General features: G+C 50.5%; 3 protein-coding genes across 4 annotated transcripts in view; 1 reads left to right on the top strand and 2 right to left on the bottom strand.

The window, feature by feature from the left end:
* TSPAN15 (tetraspanin 15) overlaps positions 1 to 6,966 on the bottom strand; it is an 85,098-nt gene extending 78,132 nt beyond the window's left edge. Inside the window, exon 1 of the mRNA XM_081074825.1 lies at positions 6,801 to 6,966. Within this exon, the coding sequence (XP_080930951.1) occupies positions 6,801 to 6,824 (24 nt within the window). The 5' untranslated portion in view covers positions 6,825 to 6,966. The remainder of the gene's footprint in view (positions 1 to 6,800) is intronic.
* Positions 1,498 to 12,529, top strand: TACR2 (tachykinin receptor 2; the record flags this gene model as incomplete). Its single annotated transcript, XM_081074821.1, has 5 exons — positions 1,498 to 1,904; positions 5,275 to 5,469; positions 7,638 to 7,791; positions 9,102 to 9,298; positions 12,313 to 12,529. Exons 1-5 carry the CDS (start codon positions 1,513 to 1,515, stop codon positions 12,527 to 12,529), a joined length of 1,155 nt encoding a protein of 384 aa, XP_080930947.1. The 5' UTR covers positions 1,498 to 1,512.
* HK1 (hexokinase 1) overlaps positions 12,025 to 22,819 on the bottom strand; it is a 64,822-nt gene continuing 54,027 nt past the window's right edge. The window contains exons 15-19 of one of the 2 annotated variants that reach the window (XM_081074819.1): positions 21,429 to 21,612; positions 19,196 to 19,351; positions 16,995 to 17,228; positions 15,203 to 15,379; positions 14,493 to 14,615 (exon numbers count right to left, since the gene is read on the bottom strand). In XM_081074819.1, coding sequence (XP_080930945.1) covers positions 15,235 to 15,379; positions 16,995 to 17,228; positions 19,196 to 19,351; positions 21,429 to 21,612 — 719 coding nt within the window. In that variant the 3' untranslated portion in view covers positions 14,493 to 14,615; positions 15,203 to 15,234. Of the gene's footprint in view, positions 15,380 to 16,994; positions 17,229 to 19,195; positions 19,352 to 21,428; positions 21,613 to 22,819 lie in introns of both variants that reach the window. The other variant, XM_081074818.1, reaches the window with a different exon arrangement.

Below are 22,819 nucleotides of genomic sequence, written 5' to 3'. Positions count from 1 at the left end.
GTGCCAGCTTATAAACGTCAACCACACTCGTACAGTGACTCAGAAACAGCACTGCAGCGTCACTCGGTGCCTGGTACAAAGGCACACCATCGATGACCAAGAGCAGATTCCTGTGGGCAAACCCGGAGCACCCCACAGCCTTTCTGGGACTCACGGAAGAGGCAGTGAGCCCTGTCCTGGTCCTGTGAGAGGGGTCCTCAAGGCATCACCTGAGAACTAGTTAGAAATACTGCGAGTTCTGTCTTCTCCCTCCTGCAGAGCCCTGAGCAGTCTGGGGGCTTCTGCGGGCCAACAACCCCTGTGCTAAACAGACGGTACGTACCTTATCTTATTATCTCATTAACTCACAAATACAGTAAGTAAGTTTTCACTCAACATCATCAATAGGTTCTGCAACTTTAAGCAAAATGATGTGTAAAAAGACCAACCTTATCGTAAGGTAACTGATAGAAACAAGCATTAAGTGCCTACGAGACCTCATCATCATTACAACAAAACAACGTGGAATGAAACGACATTATTCAAGGACCTGCCCAAAATACCACCGAGATGTACACCTTAGTTTTCCTATTTTTTTCAGACGGGGAAGGCGAAGTTCAGAAAGGTGAAGGACTTGCCTGGAGTCACTGAGACTGACGCACACCTAGGCTGGCTCCCAAGTGTGTGTTCTGAATCACTTTCTAGATGTAACTCCTGGCCCGGGTTGAATGTAAACACCCCACCGAGGACGGTGCTCTCCACCCCAGCCCCCGCCCCTGCCATCCCTACTTCCCTTGGGTCTCTCCCAGCCTGGCAGCCAGTCCTAAATCTTTCCTCAAGAGACAAGGCTGGGCCATCCAAGCAGGGGTGGGGCGAGGGGCGGGAGCCAAAGTCCCATCTAGTGAGCAGGCAGCACCTCTGCCAAGGCCCTCGCCCTCCCCACAAGAGAGAGCAGCGGGGAAGGCAGTGCTCTGAAGGCTGGTAGCCCGGCGGGCACCCCAAAGCCTGAAGAGACAGCCGGGCCGTGCAGCTGACCCATTAAATCCAAAGACTGCTACTGTGCACTCATCTGATCCAAGATGTTTCCTGAATAGAATTAGGAGGGACCTGGGTTTGCGTCCTGGCTTGTCACCACCTGACTGAGTGACCTGGGCTCATCACATCCTACCTTGGAATTTGTTTCTCCATTTCAGCAGTGAAGGGGTTGCCTGATGGTGTACAAGGATGTCTCCTGTTCTGACATGGTGTCTTGGATTCTAGACTTTCACGTGACATTGGAGAAGTCTGGCCAGGGCATGGGAATCTGAAATGCCAATGGCCCTGGGCCCCGCTCTCTGCTCAGCCTGACTCATCTCTGCTTGAGACTTGGGAATGATCCCCAGCTCCCCTACGCACCTGGCTTTGCACCTACTCCTCTCTCCCCCACATACTCACGCCCCAGAGGACTTCTCTTCCATCACCTACTCGGGCAGGGCACCAGGGCCCAGCAGGAGCAGAGGAGCCAGACCCCCCGTCCCAGACCCAGAGGCAGCCATGGGGGCCTGTGCCATTGTGACTGATGCCAACATCTCCTCTGGCCTTGAGAGCAATACCACGGGCCTCACGGCCTTCTCCATGCCTGGCTGGCAGCTGGCACTGTGGGCTGCCGCATACCTGGCCCTCGTGCTGGTGGCTGTGATGGGCAACGCCACTGTCATCTGGATCATCCTGGCTCACCCAAGGATGCGCACCGTCACCAACTACTTCATCGTCAACCTGGCCCTGGCCGACCTCTGCATGGCTGCCTTCAACGCCGTCTTCAACTTCATCTACGCCAGCCACAACATCTGGTACTTCGGCCGTGCCTTCTGCTACTTCCAGAACCTTTTCCCTGTCACAGCCATGTTCGTCAGCATCTACTCCATGACTGCCATCGCCGCCGACAGGCAAGAGGGGACAGGGAGAAGCTGGGGGGACCGGCTCGCTTTGCTGGGGCTCAGACAGGGCCGGTGACGTACTCACAGTCACACAGCAAGTTGAGGGGAGAACCCAGGGGATTTCCTCCCAACTTGATCACAATCCAAAACTATGCATTAGGAAGGCAACCGAAGCAGGTACGGTTAAGGTGACACACGGGGAGAACTCTGCTCCAGAAGGTTGTTCCAGCGGTAGGGAAAGCATGACAATGTTTTACAGCTCTTCTGGAATGCTCTTTTCTGCAGTTGAACTCTGTGGTGGCGTTTTGCTTTTACTACAAGGAAATTGCTTACATGATCTTCCTATTCCTAGACAGACTGTCTGAGGGGAACATTTAATATTGCACGCAGTTATCATATAATTATGAAAGGGCCAGTTAGTTTCCTAACGCTGCTGGCAGGGGCTGCAGGCTGTGACTTCTGCTGAAAAGGCTTGGCTCGGGGAATGATTGGTGAGCAGATATGGAGTCCTTTTAAAGCTAGTTAAGGCAGGCAGGGCCTGGTGTGGGTGTGGAAGGCAACTGTGTGTCCCCAAGGGACAAAAAGGGACACTGAAGACACCAGGCGTGTGTGGGAGGTGTGGGGCAGGGGCCTGGAACCCACGGAGGCACAGAATCCTTGTCTGGAGAGGTCCCGCCACAGTCTCCATCCCAACCCAATCGCCCAAGCAACCTCTCATCCACAGCAGCTCACTTCTCTGCTCTTGGCTATTTTACTATGGAGTTTCCCCAAAACGATTTTATTTGAAAAATTTATTTCTACTGATTAAAAATGAAAAGAAAGCTTGAAAAACATTCATCTAGGTCAATGTTCTAATTTTGTATCTAGGGAAACTGAGGCTTGAGAGATGGGCAAGATTACCTTGAGCAAGTGAGAGGCAGGGCCAGGTGCCCAGAACCCAGACACACACACACACCCCACAACCAAAAGCACCTTCAAACCGCCTGGATATTTCTGAAAGTCCAGAGTTCCTTTCCTTCACTCAGCAAATATTTGACGGCTTCCTCTGTTTCAGACACTGAGGAATACGCATGAATAGTCCTGAAATCATAGCCTCATAAAAACTTCCTTTTTAAAGGGGGTGGGAGATGGGGGAATGGACTGTAGAGGGCCGGGTGGGAGCCAGGGGACCAGGCAGGAGGCTGCTGAATGGTAATCCAGGTGAGGGAGGATGGTGGCTCAGGTCAGGGTGGGAATAGTGGAGATATGTTCATTTCTTCCTTCATTCATATGTGCAGTGCCTCCTATGTACAGATACGGTTCTGGGCATTGAGGGAAAAACAGATAAAGACGCCTGCCCTGGTGAATAACAAACACATGCAGAAATAAATTATATATTGTATTTTGAGGTTATGAGTGCTATGGGAAAACACTAGGAAGGGGAAAGGAGATATGGGGTGCTAGGTGCATGTGTTGGAGTGGGGGTAGGTTGTAGCGTTAGGGTGTCAGGATTGGCCTTATTGAGAGGGTGGGATTTAAGCAAAGATAGGAAGGAGGTGAGAGAGTGTGTTCCTTGGGCTCTGAGGAAAGAAGGTTCCAGGCAGAGGCGCAGCGGCAGCAAATACCTATGGCAGGAGAATGCCTGGTGAGCTCGAGTCACCGAGACAGGGTGGAAATGCTCCCACAGTTGCCCCTCACGTAACGCCTAAGACCTCAAGATATGAACTTCTCTGCTCAGGGCAAGTGCTAAATAAAAATGGGAGAACACATCCTAGTGTTCTGGCCTTATTCCAGGATGGAAGACCCAGGGGTCATTTAGGACCAAAGCCGTTTCTGGTCAATTTCAAGGAAATAAATCAATAGGAATAATGAGGTTCTCAAGTCCCAAGCCCCGGCTGCCTGCAGGCACTTCTAAAGCACCTCATTTCCTTTGCACAACAACCCCGATGGCACAAATTACTATCACCCTACTTCCCTGAGGAGGAAACGGAACCCAGAGAGCTTAGGTGGTTTGCTCAAGACTCTACGGCTGAAAAACAGTAGAGTCAAGATTCAAATCCAGATCAGTCTGAAGCCAAAGTCCCAGCCTGCCCCTCTACCAACAGCATGAGAAGAAAAGCTCCTTTCCCACCCCAGCTCCTGAAACAGCAAGGGTACCTAAGCCCCCAAGTTAGCCCTCTGATCGCCTGCATCATCTATGGGGGTGCGGGGTGCTCAAGAACTTTGAGGAAAATGGCCCATTCCTCTCGTCCAGGCTGCTGACGGGTAGAGCTGGCCCAGGGCCCACAGGAGAAGGTCAATGTCACAGGGTGGGGAGAGAGAGGGTCAACAATCCTCTAGCCCAGACGTGCACAACCTGTGACCACAGACTGTGGGCAGAAACATGAGGGGTCATGAACCTGGAGGGGAAGGAAATCACAACGACAAAGGCAGGGGGCAGCACACCACAGTTTGCTGGGACTCCAGCAGTGCCTGGGACTGTCATCAATAGAAATCACAGATACCTCTGTTGTGCAGAAATCTCAGAGTATCACCTACACACAGCGCGACAAAATTACCATAGTTTCCAGATCTGCTGCTAGATCTGGTTGTTCAGTGGGGTGATAAAGAAGTGAATACGTTACTACGTCCCAAATTTATTTTACATTTTTATAACGGTGTTTCTGTATAACTGATTGTCTTTGTAATGCTGTGTATTGTGCCCACAGAGGGTCACGCACATAGGGCTGTTCCACGACCAGCGGGAGCCAGGGAAGGTGCGGGAAGCAGTGACACAGGACATTGGAAAATGCACTGTGCATGTTCACAGGGCACTGCATGCCGCGCTTAAAGGTTTGGGCCTGCACTATGGTCCAATAATGTAGCCATAGCCATATGTGCCTATTTAAATTCTAATTCATTAAAATTTAAATTTCAGTACCTCAGTCATATTGGCCACAAGTGATTAGTGGCTACTGAACAGGACAGTGCATATGTAGAGCATTTCCAGCCTGTGGCAGAACGCGGGTGGGCAGCGCTGCTTTGGGCTTCGTCCAGGAGACTGTGGGGCACTGCTAAGGTTTCGGAGCAGAAGAGGGACGGGCCTTGGGCTGAGGGGTTCGGCAGCGCTGAGCTGCAGACAAACTCGCAGATGGACTCCCAGCGTAGCAGAGCGCTCTCTTGTGGCCGTCTGAGAGCACGGCCATGCTCAGCGCGGAGCCATGAGATGGGGCCTGGGCTGGGGTTTGGGGCACTCGTGGTGTGGCTGTGGGAGAGTCACCAGCCCAGCTGGCTCTCTGGAGGTCACAGCAGCATTGTAGAAAATGGAGCTAGAGGAAATGGTCTTGTAGTGGAGGAGAAGGGGATTGGGGCTGATCTGACGGGGACGGCACCCACTGCTCACACTGCCCTCTGCTTGCAGGTACATGGCCATCGTACACCCCTTCCAGCCACGGCTCTCAGCTCCCGGCACCAGGGCAGTCATTGCTGGCATCTGGCTGGTGGCCCTGGCCCTCGCCTTCCCCCAGTGCTTCTACTCCACCATCATCACGGATCAGGGAGCCACCAAGTGTGTGGTGGCCTGGCCCGAAGACAACGGTGGCAAGATGCTCCTTTTGTAAGGCCTGGAGGGGAGCATGGTGTGTGTGTGTGTGTGTGTGTGTGTGTGTGTGTGTGTGTGCGCGGGTGTACACACATACAGCTGAGAGTGTGTGTGTGTGCATGCTTACACATACATACATGTACACGTGTAGTGTGTGCACGTGGGTGTGCACATGTGTCTGTGAGTGTACTTGGGATTATGTGAGTACACGTATATACTAAAAGTAACAGCATTTACTAGATATCAGGCTTGTTCTAAGCACATTACATATATGAACCCATTTAATTCTCCTAAGAGTTTGGGGTATGTATTAATATTCTTCCCATTTTTCGGATGAGAAAACTGAGGCACGTAAAAACTAAGGAATGTGTCCAAACCCACACAGCTCGTAGGTGGTGAGCGAGGAGTTAAATTTGAAGCGAGGAGTTAAATACAGACAGCCCTGCTTTCGAGCCCAACCTCCTCCCTGCTCTGCTCCTTAAGTCAGGATGTGTGTATCCTTAAAGCAGCGTATGTGCATGTGACGCTGCGTGGGCAAGCACGCTGCACCCATTATGTCTGTGCACGTGCATGGACACGCAAGTATGTGGGTATATTTGTGCATGTGTGTGCACACAAGTACGTGTTCGGGAATGTTGTACAGGTGTGTTTTGCAGAGGGCACTGACAATTCAGGGTAGTGAGACAGAAGGAAAGGGCAGGTGACGAAGCCTGTATGTTTTAGGAGGCTACCTGGTGCCGGCCTCGCGCTGAGGTGCTAATCACCAGCTGGGTGATGGGGGGAGCAGATAGAAGAGCTCAGACATGGTCCAGCCACTGTGACCCCCGGTACCTCCTTTCCCTTTCTGGGCCTCAATTTGCCTAGTTCTCAAGGCGTGGCTTTCTGATTCCCAAACATGGCATGGTCGATTAGTAGTGGATAAAGAACTGGTTGAGGTTTTGGAGTCAGTAGTAGGAGTGGAACCCTGCTCTGTCCACTGCGGGCTGGAAGACCCCTCGTAGTCACTTAACCTGTCTGACCCATTGGCTCCTTCTCTCTCAAATAGGGGTTATTAGTAAAAGAACCTTGCTCAGGGTTGTTGTGAACATACATGAGAAAAAGTACATAAGCCCCCAGGACCAGGCCTGTCACATAACCGGCGCCCCAGTATGTGGTAGTTTAAATAGGTGGAAGTTTAAATTTGTTTTAAACAAGCAAAACAAAACTGGCAGGTTTAGTCCAACAAAGACCCAGCTGCCCCAAGCATGAGGATGTGCCTGCTCTGAGCCGAGGTCTGCCAGCTCACCATGGCAACACAACCCCCACCCCGCCTCCTCTAACACCCCTCCCCCAACGCCTGCCCCTACCTGGTCGCCATCGGTCTTGAGCATTAGCCAGAAGAGGGCAAAGCGCCATTCTCTCTGAGAAGTTTGTTCCTGGGGATTGAGTTTCGAGGGCAGGCCCTGTCCGGGGTCTATAACTCTACCCTGTACCCCATCTTCTCAGACGGGCTCACTGCTCCAGGGCGATATCGCGTAGGTAAGCGCTGGCGTTTCCGGCTCAGGGAGGGGCGGAGAGCCGACTATTTCGTGACTGGCCGCTGGGGGCGGTGTTTCTCCACTTTAATACAGGCCTCTTCTCTCAGAGAGGGGAACCAGTAAAGAACCTAGGGTACCGGGACTTAATTGATTTTCAATAAACTGGAATACATAATGCAAAAAAAAAAAAAAAAAAGGACTTAGGGTACCGAGCATCCTCTCTCTGGGGATGGTGAGTTCCAACCCTGATTCCGGCAACACATATACACACATATGATTCTGGAAGAAAATATTCCTAATTGTTCGTAGTGGTGGGGGTGGATAAGGAATTTTACTTCTTCCTTTGTGCTTGATGGGATTTTAAATTTTAAACAAATGTGTTACTTGGTTACCTTTTCGTTCCTATTTATTTCCTTGTTTGGTACTTGTCTATCACCCGGAAAGACGCAGGGCAAATGCTGCGGGGATAGCTCTTTTGGGGCATATGTGCTAACTAATGTTGCCTTTATTTATTTTCTTTAAATCAAACCAAGACCTCGGGAGGCGGCCCAGGGTGGCCGCCGGGGGCAACTCAGGGACACCCGCGGGATCCCGGGGACTGAGCGCTGGTGAATGCCGGAGTCGCCCCCGGACCACCCGAATCCAGGCCCCTGGCTCTCCTTCCAGGTACCACCTTACATTGATCGCCCTCATCTATTTCCTACCTCTCACGGTGCTGTTCGTCGCCTACAGCGTCATCGGCCACACGCTCTGGAGACGCACGATCCCCGGGTACCATGCGCACGGTGCCAACACGCATTACCTGCAAGCCAAGAAAAAGGTGGGCACCGGGGACGGGACGGGGCCGGGCCGGGCGGGGCGGGGCCCGAGGCCTGGCCCCGCCTCCGGAGCCGCTTTTTCAGGCTCAAGGCCCGCCCTCAAGGCGGCGCCGCAGTGCGCAGAATGCACCGGTAACTTGCACGGTCTGGTTCTTGGCCAGAGCCTGAATTCGTTCTTCCCCAGCAGGCCAATTTGCCTTTTGGTCTTTGGCCCAATACGAAGTTAAAGGAACCTCCCAGAATGTTAGGAAAACCGGGGAATCCTAAATCCCTACGGAATTTCAGATACTTCCAAGAATCTGAGCATGATAGAATCTGAAAATGTTAGGCTTTTTGAGTAATCAGAATGTTGAATTAAGAAGTCCCGTGGAACTACAGGAGGCTCTTTGGTAGATTAACATAAGAATACTCAAATGCTGGGACTGAAGAACTTAGAAATCATGGAGAATGGGTTGCAGTCCAGCTACATCGTCTGTCTTCCATTTCCAACAGGAAGTGCCAGTGTCCCCCCTCCTCCTTGCCATTCAGGGCCCCCAAGGGTCCTCATACAGCAATGCTCCAGACCTCCTCCACTCTCTCCCAGACAAAGCTTATCTTTGCTGTGCCTGCTTCCTGTAAGCGAGCAAGGGAGGTGATGGGGTAATCACATCACGATGTAGCAGGTCAAAGTCTGGGCTCTATTACTTGACATTTTTCACAGGGCGGTTCAGGGAGGTAGTTGGAAATAAGACACAATCTGGGTGTCCCTCCTCATGGAGAGCTTGTTTCCATTTGCCATCCCTCATGGGGTACTGGGCCATGCTCAAGGGCACCTGCAGAAACCAACCGTGAGGTGGGAAAGGTCAGGTTGCTGGGCCCTGAGCAGAGGTTGGGGTCCCCGGTTGGAGCCTCACTACCTATGGATAGAAGGTCTGTGGTAGACACACATCCCAGGAAGAGGAGGGCCTGGGAAGCCATAATTGGCATAGGGTCTCCCTAAAGGATGGATTAGGAACGAGAGCTCATCCACTCTCCAGGGAAAGGAGCTGCTCTGAGTGAAGGGATCCAGGATACCTTTCAGAGGAGGTGGCCAGTGATTTGGGCTTCAAAGAGTGAGGACTTCAAAGGAAGGACAGCCGTGTGGGCAGAGGGACCAGGCTGAGCAAGAGCCCCGAGGTGGAGGGCCCAGGAGTGTCTGGGCAAAGGAAGCTCCAGGGGACTGAGACCATAGGGCTCCCCAGGCTGGCAAGTGGGGCACCCCACCCCCGTCCTTGGGAGGATTGGGGCTTGGGGCTTCCAGGCTAAGCAGTGACCTGAGCCTCTCCCGGACCAGTTTGTGAAGGCCATGGTGCTGGTTGTGGTGACATTTGCCATCTGCTGGCTGCCCTACCACCTCTACTTCATCCTGGGCAGCTTCCAGGAGGACATCTACTGCCACAAGTTCATCCAGCAGGTCTACCTGGCGATCTTCTGGCTGGCCATGAGCTCCACCATGTACAATCCCATCATCTACTGCTGCCTCAACCGCAGGTGAGCCCTCATCCTGGCCCCTCCTCAGCCCGCAGGGCCCAAGGCGGTGAGAGCCATGCCCTGTGCAGCTGGAGCCTGGCCCTCGTGCCCACCCATCCCTACATGGGATTGCCATCCTCACAGTGAGCCCACAGCACAATGCTCCCCCTGGTCCTGGTCTAGCTTGAGCCCCACCGCCTCCCCAAAGCCTTGTCCAGCTGCCCAGGCCATGGCTCTCACCGTCTGTCCGCTCCTGCTCTCTCTTCTGGGGGCTACACCTGGGACAAGGAGAAGAATGAAGGGAGAGAAAGAAAGGGGGAGGGAGGGGCAAAATCAGAGAGAGGCAGAAAGAAGACAGAAAGAGAGGAAGGAAGGAAAGAAGGAGCCAGATTAAGGAGGGAGGGACTTCCTCTGTCCTGAATTTTTCAGAGCTTCCTGCAATGAACGAGGAAAAACCAAGGACTTTCCTTGGGTGAGGTGAACAGCACCAAGCCCAGCAGTATGAAGCACTCAATCAGAGACCCAGGGCCAAGCCTGGAGGGGGCGCAGGCTGCCCCCGGGACAATCGCAGTACATTTCCTGCCCTCAAGGGGCTTTCAGGACAGCTGGGTAGTGATCTTGGCAGAGACAGCCAGGGAGGAAGGAGTGAAGATCTCACTCTTTCCTCAGACACCATCTGTTCTCCCCACTTTTGTACTTCTGGGTAAGCGGAGTCCGAGAGGGGCTGGCATTGGTTCTGGGGCACTTGGAGAGGTGAGAGGTGCTGGGCCAGGCAGGAACCCCGGCACCCAGGAATCCTGCTTGAAGAGCAGGCCGTTCAGCCAGAAAACCCTGAAGGTGGGGCCAGGTCAGAGGTGGGAGGTGGACACTAAGTCCTGGCCTCAACGAGAGTGTGAGAGGGGTGAGGTTGGCCCTGGGCCTCTTTGTCCGTGCCTTTTGTCACCTCTCTGCCCACCTGTCCAGGCCACTCATGACGCCACTAGGGTCTTTGTTGTTCAGACATCTCACCTATCTGGGGCAGGCCAGAAGGAAATGAAAAAACTAATTTTTTTTGAGTGTTTAATGGGTGCCAGAACTCTCCCCCATCTCCTGCGAGGTAATTAGATACCTAATTACCCATTTTACAAATGAGGAAACTGACTCTCAGAAAGGAGGTCTCTCTCAAACTCATACAGCAAGCAATGGAGCCAGCATTCCATGTCTCCAAGGCTTGTTATCTTAGCCCCATGTCACCCATTTCTCTTGCATGCAGCTTGTATTAGTTTGGTGCAAAAGTATCTGCAGTTTAAAGGGTTAAACAAGTGCAAAAACTGCCATTACTTTTGCACCAACGTAATAAAAGTGAGCACTTGGGAAACAGGGACTGTCACGTGATGGAGGGGCCCCCAGCCCTCAGTGTCTGTGTGTTGGTCACTCCCATACAACCCAAGGACAGTCCCTGGAAGACATGCAAGTTCCTGAAATAACTTCTGAATCATTCAGTATTGGATGACGCTAGCTCGAAAGAGGGACAGATGCTTCTGGCAGGAATCTTCATTGAGAAAATGTTCATCTATGGGCCATGTGTGCCCAGCACTGGTCCAGGCATTTGGAAGATACCAGGGACTGGGAACAAGGCTCCTTATCTCGGGGAGCTGACATTCTAGTGAGGGGGACAGACAATAAGCATAGTGAGTACGTGAGTCACATAGTGTGTTAAGTCCTATGGAAACAAGAAAAAACGAGCCCCGGGTGAGAGAAGACAGGAAGGATGGGGGAAGTAGTGGGCATAGGGGTACAGTTTAACACGATGGTCAGGGTGGGCCTGACTGAGGAGTCTTTTGAGCAGAGACTTGAGGATTGAGTGGGCCCTGTCTGGGGAAGAGGTCCAGGTGGAGGGATCAGCCAAGGCAAGGGCTTTGGAGTCAAGGAAAGGACTCGGGCAGGGACTCTGACATGGGAAACCCTGTGGGGCTCTGAGCCACGGAGACACTTGCTCTGGTGTCCCTTTTGAAAGAATCAGTCAGGAAGCTGTGTTGGAACTGGACCGGTGAGGCAAGGGGAGAAGCAGGCAGACGGTCAGGTGATTGCAGTAATCCAGGAGAGAGATGGTGTTTTACGCTGGGGGAAGAAGTGGTCAGAGTCTGGATAGTACTCAGGCAAAGCCAACAGAATTGGATGGAGGAGGTGACATGAGAAAGGAAGGCAAGGGTGGCTCCCAGGTCCTTGATCTGAACAACTGAAAGGACAAACTTGTCAGCTGTCAGGAACTGAGACGGGGATGTGAGGGAGGGGCATGGGAGGGGAGGGGAGGAAGATGGGGAGTGTAAGGGGCAGAAGCCAGTAAGCTCCTGGAATAAGGGCATTTGCTGGACCACACGGTGGACTCTTGCAGAGGAACAAGGCAGGGAACAAAATCAGGCAGCTCCTGGGGACAGACAATACAGTTCTTCCCGTGAGCTGTCACGGGATCTCATTTCTTTCCGCTTCTCTCTGACAGGCCAGTGTTTGCTTTCTGCCAGCCCGTTTCCTCTACTCCCTGTCTGCTTCCTCTTATCTCTAATTCGCATTTGTATCTCTAATTACATCACAGTGCTGCCATGGGGAGAGTTATTTACTTTTTAAGCACATGTACCAAAACTTAGTAGTTCCACTTTCAAAGTCCGCTAATTCCACCCAACATGGCCACAGCCCCAATTTTTTAAGTCTCCTCTCTGAATATTCCTTTAAAAGCCAATTAACAAGTCAAACAAGAAAAGCTGTTGTTTCCGTATAATTGTACTTGATTTCTTTCTGTTTGTCTGTTTGTAATAGCAAATTGTCTAATTCCACTTCACACACTTCAGTCACTAGACTTAGCTCCAGATTACTTCTATTTACAAAAATCAAATCTACTTAAGAACGTGTCTCTCCAGGGACTCTGAGCAATTGTAGGCTCTTAGGAGTGAGGCATTGACTTTCCTCTGAAGGGGAGATGGGCTCATGGAAGTGGGGGCAGCCACAGGACAGCTCCTGTAACTGTCCCCCTCACTGCTCCATGGTCCTCCCACCCCCAGGTTTCGCTCTGGATTCCGGGTAGCTTTTCGCTGCTGCCCTTGGGTCACACCGACCGAGGAGGATAAGATTGAGCTGACTCACACTCCGTCCCTCTCCAGGATAGTCAACAGGTGTCACACTAAAGAGACTTTATTCATGAATGGGGATGTGGCCTCCTCTGAGGCTACCAACGGGCAGACTGGGGGTCTCCCAGATGGAGCATCTACTGAACTCTGAAGCCTTATGCGTGGCTGCAGGGTGAGGCTTAGCACCCTTTGAGCGGTAGCCGCTTAGGAGGACCAGATCTGCAAGTTTGGCCCACGTGTCACCCTTCGATACATCAAAGGAAAAACAAGATGGGGCGAGGAACACTACCGTGGATGCTGACTCTAAAAGGACCCCGCCTTCCCTCTTAGACAGTGCTTTACGAGAAGTGAGAGTCAAAGAAGACACTGTGCACTAACACTTATCTAATCCAGGAGTGGCAAGTTCAGATGCCTTCTTGGGGCAACAATGTAATGAGTCAGTAGGATCCAGTATAAAAGAAAAACGGCAAATACGGTGATAAATGGCAACTGGCTTCCAATGTTGGGATAATACGGAATGGTGGAGACTGCGGCAAACTCAAGGGTAAAGGCTTCCAAAGGGATAGTCGCTTACCGGCTCTGTACAAATGTTGCTATCTGGTAACGGGAGCCCATTGTGGCCGCATCTTCTAAATCAAGCGAAGCTAAAAGTCCAAATTTGTGAGATTTCTAGACTTAAAAAATTTTGTTCACATTTTCATCAGTGTTGGGTAAACCAAACCAAACACACCTGTGGGCAGCACCCAACAATGACACTGATTCATTATCAGGTTAGAGGACATAAGGGAAAAGCTTATTTGGCAAAGCCTGTGAGTAAATCCAGGGCTTCTCTGCCTCAACGTCTAAGAACTCAAGCTCCAGCCCAGGGTAGATGCTGGTTAAGGGTCAAAGGGATGGAAGAATTGAAAAAAAAGGAGTCAAAAGGCACCTCAGCTGTGTGTTGCCTCAGACAAGTCGTCCTGACCCTCTGCCTCTACCTCACAGAGATGCTATTACAATGACAGAAGGGATGCCTATAAACTACCAGGCCAAACGCGGATTAAGTACTCACTAGTCAACAGCCACGATGTTTACTACCATGCCAGCTATTTTACACGAATGCCTCCGCCAGGCAGCAACACAACTCTCACCCTCATTTCCACCGCAAGAAGGAGGCAGGCAGACAATACCAACTGTCTTGATTCCCAGAAAGCTCCAGTCTCATCGTTCCGTTTGCCGACTCACCCTCCATGCCCCAGGGTCCCTCCAGAACCGTTACACTATAATTGCACATCCATAGAGTTTAATGTTATCTGTACTCTCCACAAAGATCACTGTGCCATGGGCACCAACAGTGCCAAATAAAGGGACTCTGGTCTCGCCAAACCGAGTGAGCATGCGGTCAGTCCTGGGGGAAGCCACCTAGAGCTGTAGTCACGGCTTGGGAGACTCCCGTGGCACCTCAATCACAAAGGACCAGAATGTGGACTGATGTGGGATCCGCCAATGGTCTGAGGGTGAATCCAAAATGGTGGAACAGCAACCTTGAGGTGGGGTAGGGACGCAAGGCTCCGACAAGGGCCTGTTTCCTATAGAAGGGGGTCAATTTAAGATGGGGGGGAATGCAACAACCCTGCTACCCGGGGCTGCTGCAAGACTTCATCTGTGTTAGGGCAGGGGGTCTATTTCATCCATTGTCTTGGAGTGGACAGGATGACCACAAACTGCCTGGGGATGGCAGGGGAGGCCAATGTTGCTGTGTCCTCTTGTTACACCCAAACGGCCCCTGGCAGCCAAGCTGACCTTTTCTTTGTTCCAACTCCAAGTGAGGAGCTCAGGCTGTTGGAGGACAGAGGACATCCCTTTGCCTTAAAGGTGCTGGGGTGGGGGCTGCAGGAGCCTCTCCCCAAGGTAGGACCCTGCAGCTAGAGCAGGGAACCTGCAGGGCAGGTGCTGGAAAAGACAAGGAGCGAAGCTACCTTGGTGACACTCTGCAGGGAGAGATCAGAAGGCCCCATGCCAAAGGCTGGGGCTGAAGGACACAATCTTCATGTGAACTCTCCCCTTTACCCATTGTTTGGTTTTCGCCACATTCCCAGATGTCCTCCCCAGCCAGTAAGCATCACTCAGGTCTTTGAATTGGTACAAAGTTTACTAGGTCATACAACATGGCTCACAGAAGCGATGGGGAATTCCAATGAGGGCACTGTTTGTGGGTGGGTTCCTTTTACGCAAATGGAGACAGGACTGCCCCCTCCCTGCAGAGAGAGACAGAATTCAGGACAGTCACAATGTGGCTATGACCAGGTCCACAGATACACAATCCAGTGGCAATGACACGCCCAGACGGGAACCTTAGGACACCAGACAGCAGTGGCTGCTGGGACGGGGCGGGGGGGGGGGGGGGGAGTGGCGGACGCATCCCTGGGAGGAGACCCGGCAGTGTCTGCTGGTGATAATACATTTCACACAGGGAGTGCGTCCCCAAGGATGGGCTGCGGAGGCGCCTGAGGCCTGTCAGACGGTGTGACTTTTCATCTCAGGCCAATAAATAACTGTGGGTCGAATGCGTAAGTCAGAAATGGATGCCACTAAACTTCACGTGTGGGGAAGGTACGATCAGGTTGAAATCAAATCATGCAGAGTGGCAGGGCAGGTGCAGAGGGATGTGGATAAGAGATATTGTCAACAGCACACACTATTTTGTACCCTAAGTTATGTGCCATGAGTTGGCTTTTGTTTTCCTCCCCCGCTGTGGCAGTGGCGGGCTAGTGCTGGCCTCTCCCAGCACAGCTCTCGCTGGAAGAATGGGGTGGGGTCGCCGCTTAAAGAAAGAAGTAAGTACTAGAAGGGCAGCAGGCTGGGGGGCCAGGGCTCTTAGCTGCTCGTTTCTTCTCGGAGCCGTACGCCCACTGCCGTGATGAGGGCAGCCCCCTTGCCACTTCCGTCTTCCGACAGCAGAAAGGACACATTACACTTTGGTGACAGTTCCTTCACGGTTTGGTGCATGATTCTGGAGAAGCTAAAAAAGACAAGACAAGAGAAGGGTCGGTAGGGGGAGATGAGAAGAGACAGTGGACCTACCTGAAAACACGAAAGGACCCTAACAATGAGCGGGTAAACAAGATGTGAGGGGGCTGCTTAGAATGGTGGGCAGGAAGGTAGATTTCGAGCCAACCTTATTATCACCATTTTCAGCTGAGAATCCAGAAACTACTCTGTGTAGCTTACAAGGGCCAAAGCATGATTAACACACTCAGACACACCCATCCTCAAAGCCTGACGCCCCTAGGGGACCGCAAACCACGAGGGTTGTGAGGGCCCAAGCGTGGACTGAGACAGGCCCAGGCTGGTCCAGCACTGGGTCAGTTCAGCAGACTGCATGGGCACGAATGTCATCTAGCCGCAGCTGCAGTCCTCTGAGACCCCCAGCCCATCACCATCTATTCCACCTGAAGCCAAGAACGGGAGGCCCCCCTCCAGTGAAGGATAATCTTTGTATGAGAGGTGACTCTAGGTTCTTGCATTTTGTGTTAAAAATGAGACAGGGCTGGGCTGAGGGTTCTCAGGGCAATGAGGCTTTTAGAGGTAATACGACTGCCTTTTGTGGGACACCCCCCCAGGTGCCCCACACTTTATAGACGTAACTTCCAGCTTTGTCAGTGGCTACTGTCCCAGGAGGACAAGGAGATGTGGCAAAGATTAAGCAATGGAGGACAGCTTCTCAATGGTCATGCCAGGATGAAATCCAAGTGTGTATGGTTCCAAAGCTTAGCTCTAAACCACGCCTGTGAGCTGCCTTAGGTGAGGAAGAGGGCAGCTATTAATGTGGAGAGACAGAGGTGGGGATGGAGCAAGACAGATGGGTCCATCCCAGGCTCTGGCCAGCAGGTAATGCCTACACTGAGTTGCGTGAGGTTGCTTTTCAGTAGGATGACATTACGGCCTAGTTTACTGGCATGGTTCCAGTATAATTATCAATAGCATTTTCTTCACTGGCAAAAATACCCCTGAGTTTAGACAATAAATAATATGGTCATTCTATTCCTAAGAGCCAAGCTTTGGGGGCATGCGGTGGATCAAAGAGCAGATGGGGCCACACATCCTCCCCGACCATAACCAAAAGGAGATCACGCCCCGCCCCACTCCCTGCTACAAACCCAGGGCCAAAACTGCTCCTGCTTTCCATGTCTCTTGACAAGCTAAGACTTAGCAGGCGAACAAGACAATGAACCTTCCTCTCCTCCTTTCACTCCCTCTCCCCACTTACCAAACATAGCCTTCTAGCCAGGCTGCAGCTAACCACGCCCATTTGTACCTCCTTTCCTAGTCCCCACCTGGACTCTGCCTGACCTAAGTGGAGCCCAAGAGGAGCGGCGAGAGGATGCGGCACGCCATTGGTGTGAGCTGACCAAGTGAAGCCACTTTTCTGCCTCCCCGAGGATCCCACTTAAAGTTCAGAGCGGCTCATTACCTCATCCCAGACCAGCCCCAGTTCCTGACCACACAGCCTTCAGGTTGGCTGTGTCCTGGTGAGGAATTTTCCTGATGGGAGTCACATCCTGATGTCCCATATCCATCAAGGGAACTCGCCAGCCCCAGAAGCTCTGCCCTTCCCAACTGGAAGCCCCACTCACTGTGGATGAAGCTTGTAGAGTGTTCCATCCACCCCCACTGTCACGTTGAGATGGTCCAGCCCTCTGTTCTCTCGGATCTTATCCACCACGGCAGCCATGCCTGCGCCACACAGCTGCGCGGCCCTCTTGGACACCACCCCGCACACGGTCTTGACGAGGATACTGTCGTCACAGGTGCTATTCAGGCCCAACTGCTGAAGGATGGCCCGGACCTGGAGCAGCGCTAATCGGTCACTGCGGGGGACAAAGTCAGGCGACGGGATGAAGCGGGTCCCACAACAGCAGCCTGGGAGCTAACTCCAAAGGACTGGCCCCAAATCACTGTACTTACCCATAAAGGTCATTGTTTGTTTTCCCTCCCCTTCAAAATAACATTTATTTGTTAATTTTTTTAATGATTCCAAAAGTGTTATATACACATTAAATTATAGAAATTTTAGGAAATCTAGAAAAATAAATATGGGAAAATTAAAACTTTTCACAATCCCAATACTGGGGATAACGCTGTTAATATTTTAACATATTTCCTCTCTATCTATTTTTCCTGGATATCATTAAACAATGTCTTTGTTCTCATAATATGCAAAATGAGTTTGTCCTTTATAGGTGGTTTTCGTTCCTGCTTTTGTCCTACTTTATACATCTGAGCAATTTCCCACCTCCTTATCTGAGAACAGGCTTGAAAATGGCTGTCATAGTATCAGATTCAGGGGATGCACCATAATTTATTTAGCCAGTTTAAAGCAATTTAAGTTGTCATTTTCCGCTATTATAAAGTAACATTCTAATGATGTAAAGTCTGTTTGAAAATCTTTGTGCACAATTCTAATTTATCCCTTAGGACACATTTCAGGGTCACAGGGTTTTTACTACATATTGCCAACTGCCTTTCAGAAAGTTGTATCAATTTTCTCTCCAGCACAGTATTTAGCCGTACTTGTCCCTAGTTGATTGGATCACTTTTTAAAACGTGACGATTTGGTAAAAATGGCATCACACTGTGGTTTAATCTGCATTCTTCTCTATTAATAAGGATGAACTTTTCTTTTTTTCATTTGTTTATTGGCCATATGAACTACCTAGTATGTCAAGACTTTCATTCTCCCGGAATATTTGTCTCATTCTTATCAATTGAAAGAGTTGTAGATGACAATGACGGTTAGCCTTGTTTGAGGACTGACTATGTGACATTGATTTACACACATTACCACACTTTCTCCTCATAACAACTAACCAACATGCATGATTATTCCCATTTTAAAGATGAGGAAACTGAGGCTGGGAGAAATTGAGTAACTCCCTCAAAGCACACAGCCAGTGGGGCACAGCAGGTCTCAAGACCAAACCTGACCAAGCTCTTGCCAGTCAGGCCGTGCTCTGTGTTTTGTCATATACAATGCAGATATTTTCCTTAGTTTCCTGTTTGCCTCATAAGTGGGATTACTTATTTTTTAAAAAACTTACAGAAACTATTAGCAAAATTTGACAATTTTTTCTTTATGATTTCTTATATCTCATTTTAACTTTCTGTCTCTGACCCTTTCATGTATGTGGAGTTCCGACATGTACATATGCAGTGAAATTTGGTTATTTTCTCTTGCTAATCTGTCTCATGTAGATTTAATTAGGCCAGCTGAAGGAACCCAGGAGGGTCACGTTTCTTTCTCCCCCAGCAATGAGCAGGCTCCAGCAGAAACAATGTTAGTGTTGCTATTATGATCTCTGTGAAAACAAGGGGGCTTCGGCACAACTGCTTTTGCTTTTGCAGAGGCAGCTCGCTGTGGGGCATACACACTGTGTGGCCAAGCTACGCCATCCCATCTGCCCTTCAGATGAAGGGAGGGAGGGCTTGACCGGTGCTTCTTGGCTCTGCGGTACTCTATGCCCCTTCAACACAAATATTTGTAATGCATCTTCACTATCCTCAAATGGAATCCATACAATGTATTTATATACATAATCCCAAATAAATCAATATCATGCCCCAACCTAAAGGACAAATAAAAGGAACATACTTTATAATACAATTCTATGATTTCAGTATGCAACTGTTCAGGGCCTACCGCCCCAGAGGAAGAAGAAAACCCCAAAACCCTTACAAATGGCCAAAATGTCCCCTAGGGCACCTACCACTCCCATCACAACGCCCTGGCTGGGCTAACCTCTACCAGGCCCCTGCAGGGTAGCCCCTCCCCACTCACCTCTCGATCTGAGAGAGATACTTGGTCTGAAAGATGCCCCGAGTCTTCAGCGGCTCAGAGATCTGCCCTCGGAAGAGGAATCCCTTCTTGGTGAAGTCAATCAGGATGTTGCGGACAATCTCGCCCAGGTACATGCCACTGATCATCTTCTCATACCTGAAACAGGAGGAGGGGGCTCAGGGCCACGTGAAGCCTCTGGATGCAGAGTAACCCTGGGCATCTTACTGCCCCTCGAGGGTATCACCCATCCACGCCCCCGGCCCTGTGCTCCCAGCAGAGGCAGAAAGTGAGGCAAGGAAGGACTGAGGAATCCTCCACCATCCCCAGCGTCAGAACTGAAACCAGCAGCACTCCTGTCTAACGGCCGGATTACCTCCCTCCTCACCTAACTTCCTGCCTTTGCCTGAGAGATCCCACTCCAGCTCTCAGATCCAACGTCACGTCTCAAAGAGGCCTGTTCTCCTCCCCCAGACCGGGTTTTATCTGCCAGGCTCAGGCCCTCATATACCCTCCTTTCTCCTTCCCAACACTGGAGACACAGGTCCACTGCCTGTCATCACTCCTGCCTTTCATGAAAGCCTCGAGAGGACACACACGTGTGTCTTGTTCAGCTTTGAGTTCCAGAGCCTAGCACAGCACTGCTCTAGGCTCTCTGGCAAGTGCTCAATAAATGTCTGCAGAAGAAGCAAATGACCGGGCTGAGTCTTAAAGGGACAAGAAGACAATAGGGAAAAGTTTCCGCTAGAGTTTTGGAAGGTTGTGCAAAAACCTGGCAGAGCTGATAAAGCCAGGCAGGCTAGAGGATTCAAGCGACCACAGCACTCCTGAGGGTAACCTGATCTTGGGGTTTTTAATTCCTGCTCAAGGGCCTCCAGAAATGACAAAGGACTTAAATGTTTCCAGGACACACACCCAATCCCAGCCCCCAAGCTGGGAAGAGTCCACTGGAATTTGGATGCTCAGATTTCAGGTGGTCCACAGGGAAAAAATATAAAACATGAAATAGTGCTATTCTTATCAATTCCCATCCAGTCCTTCTCATTCCATCAAGGAGACCATCTCAGTTTGGTCCTCTATGGCTTTAACCCATCCCAACACCTGCTGATCTCCCTTTTTAACAAAGTGGTCTTCGTTTAGAGCCTTTGGTAGAATTGAATAACACTGTTTTTCGCTGGTCAAAGCTCCAAATAGCTAGGGGGTGCGGGAGGTCCACCATGGGAAGATGACTGGGGCAGAGCCTCTGCCTCACCCCCGGGCTGGAAGCCCCCACTCCACATCCACCCCAACTGGCCATTCCCTTTGCCCTTTGATAACTGCAGGTCAAGTGTAGACAAAAACCATCTATTTATGGTAATACTGGTTTTCCCAGCGTTTTTTTCTCCCTCCTTAAGTGTAAGTAAAGAACATAAGCTGATTTAGAGAAAAACATTAAATAGCAGCATAGGTAGTATTTGGAAAAGGCAAAAATCTTGAGGGCGGTTGGAGAACAACTTATATTTGGGAGGTACTACTCAGCCCCTCTTTCTGCTCCTGGGAACATGGCTGAGACCTACTCGTCCTGGTGATGTCAGAGGGTGGCCTAAATCCTGGGAGCCTGAGACAAGAGGTCATCTGTCTCTATGCAGGGAAGGAGGGACACTGCTATCTCAGGGAGGATCCCTGAGACCCGAGCTGCAAAGCTCCAAACAGCCACTAGGTGGGGTGGGAGGCCCACTGTGGGAAGATGAATTGAGCAGAGCCTCTGCCTCACCCCCATTCCTACCCCAACTGATCATATCCGAATTTCCCTTACCCTTTGACAACTGCAGGTCGAGTGTGTTCTATTCTCACTAAACACGACAAAAACCTACTGACCAAGCGATTTCTATTAGTCTGATGGGGAAGAAAAAGATCAAGAGGAAGGCCAGAACGCTCCAGAATGAACTCAGTCACTGAGGTGAGTAGTGTGGCCACACCCACTCTGTCCCCAGAGGAGGCACCTGGACAGGACATCAACCTGGGCCCTCTAGTACCCACTTACTAGATGGCAGGGTCCCATCCCCCATTCTCTGCTCTCCTTGGGCAAAAGCCAAGGTCAGGAGGGAACCTGAGGGAGGGACCAACCTCTAAGCCTACGTCCAGACTCTTCCTACTAGAAACTTCTTTAATTGTAACGGGCAGAATGCAGCCACATGCCTTGCCCAACCTTGCCCACCTGAACCCCTTATGTGTCTCCTCCAATAGGCAGAATTACCTTTGTTTCCCAGCGTTTAAAGAATATTCGTCCACCAGTCGATCATAGTTGGTTCTGATATCATCCAGACACCCGTTGTCCCCAAAGGCACCCCACTCCATATTGATACACATTCGCCCCTGGGTCCCCTCCAGCATCTCCACGTTCTTCATTTCTTCCATGTAGCAGGCATTGCTGCCAGTCCCTGGAATACAGGAGAGGAGAAATGAATGCAACTAGGTCTGTGGCCTGCGATTCCACAGATAGGGGTACATTTTTGAGATGAACAAAGTAATAGCTTTCCTTTTTCCAATGTTTTCCAGGAAAACCTCAAAATACAAAAGGAGAGTCAGAGTTAAACCATCCAGAGAGCATCTGATTACTTACTTTATATGAAGACATCATCTCTCTCTCTCTCTCCTTCTTCCTCTTTCTATCTACACACACACACACACACATATATATATATGTATGTGTATATACATATATATATATACACACTAATACGTGTGTATACATGTATATGTATAATATTATATTGGGAGGTTGTCTACTACCTTACCACAAATGTCCACTTTTCTTATCAAAGATGGTCACGGGCTCTGCCTGCTCAATCAACTCTCCTAAGTGTTCCAGAATGAAGCCCACAGTTAAGACACTTTAGGACAGTGTCCTGAGCATTTCAAGGGAACCTTTCTAAAGTGATAATTCCTCACTATTTTGGTATCACAGACCTTTTTGAAAAAGTGATGGTTCTGCGAAAAGGACCATTTCCCTGGGTATACCCACACAATCTGACAAATGAATTCCAGGGGCTCAGAAGTTGGTTTCCATCCGTGAACTCCCCAGAGCACAGCTACTCAGACTGTGGCCCCCCAAGGACCAGATGGGACTACAAACTGATTGCTGTTCACATCTATGAGGAGTTAAGTATAGAAATGGAGAGAAAGAGGTCTAAAACTGTCACAGCAGTTTTAATTGCCACGACATCCAAGCTTGTGGTTACTGGCCTTGTCTCAGGGAACAGATTGGAAATGTAAAAGCCAACCCACTAACCGAGGAGTCCTTCACACGGATATTTTAAATATGCTCCTGAATCACCTGGGAGCCTACTAAGGTAAGATGCTGATATTGACTCAGGCGGTCTGAGGTGGGGCCTGAGACTCTGCATTTCTAACAAGCATGCAAGTCGATGAGACAAGCAAAGAATTAACAGAAGCAAGCTTGTGAGCTAGCAGGAAGGAGCTTAAAAATTAACCGCTTGGCTCTGAATCCCCGGGCTTGCACTGCACCTGAAAACTGACATCCATCATAGGTGGGAACAGAACAGTTCCCAGAAGACCATTGTAATAGCAGCCCCCCTGCAAGCTGACAAGCGCACTACATACTGTATGGAAAAATATAAAACTGCA

This window comes from Rhinolophus hipposideros (assembly GCF_964194185.1).
Source record: "Rhinolophus hipposideros genome assembly, chromosome: 15".
Lineage (NCBI taxonomy): Eukaryota > Metazoa > Chordata > Mammalia > Chiroptera > Rhinolophidae > Rhinolophus > Rhinolophus hipposideros.
The sequence above is the reverse complement of the archived record's forward strand: the minus strand, read 5'-3'. Positions and strand labels throughout refer to the sequence as shown.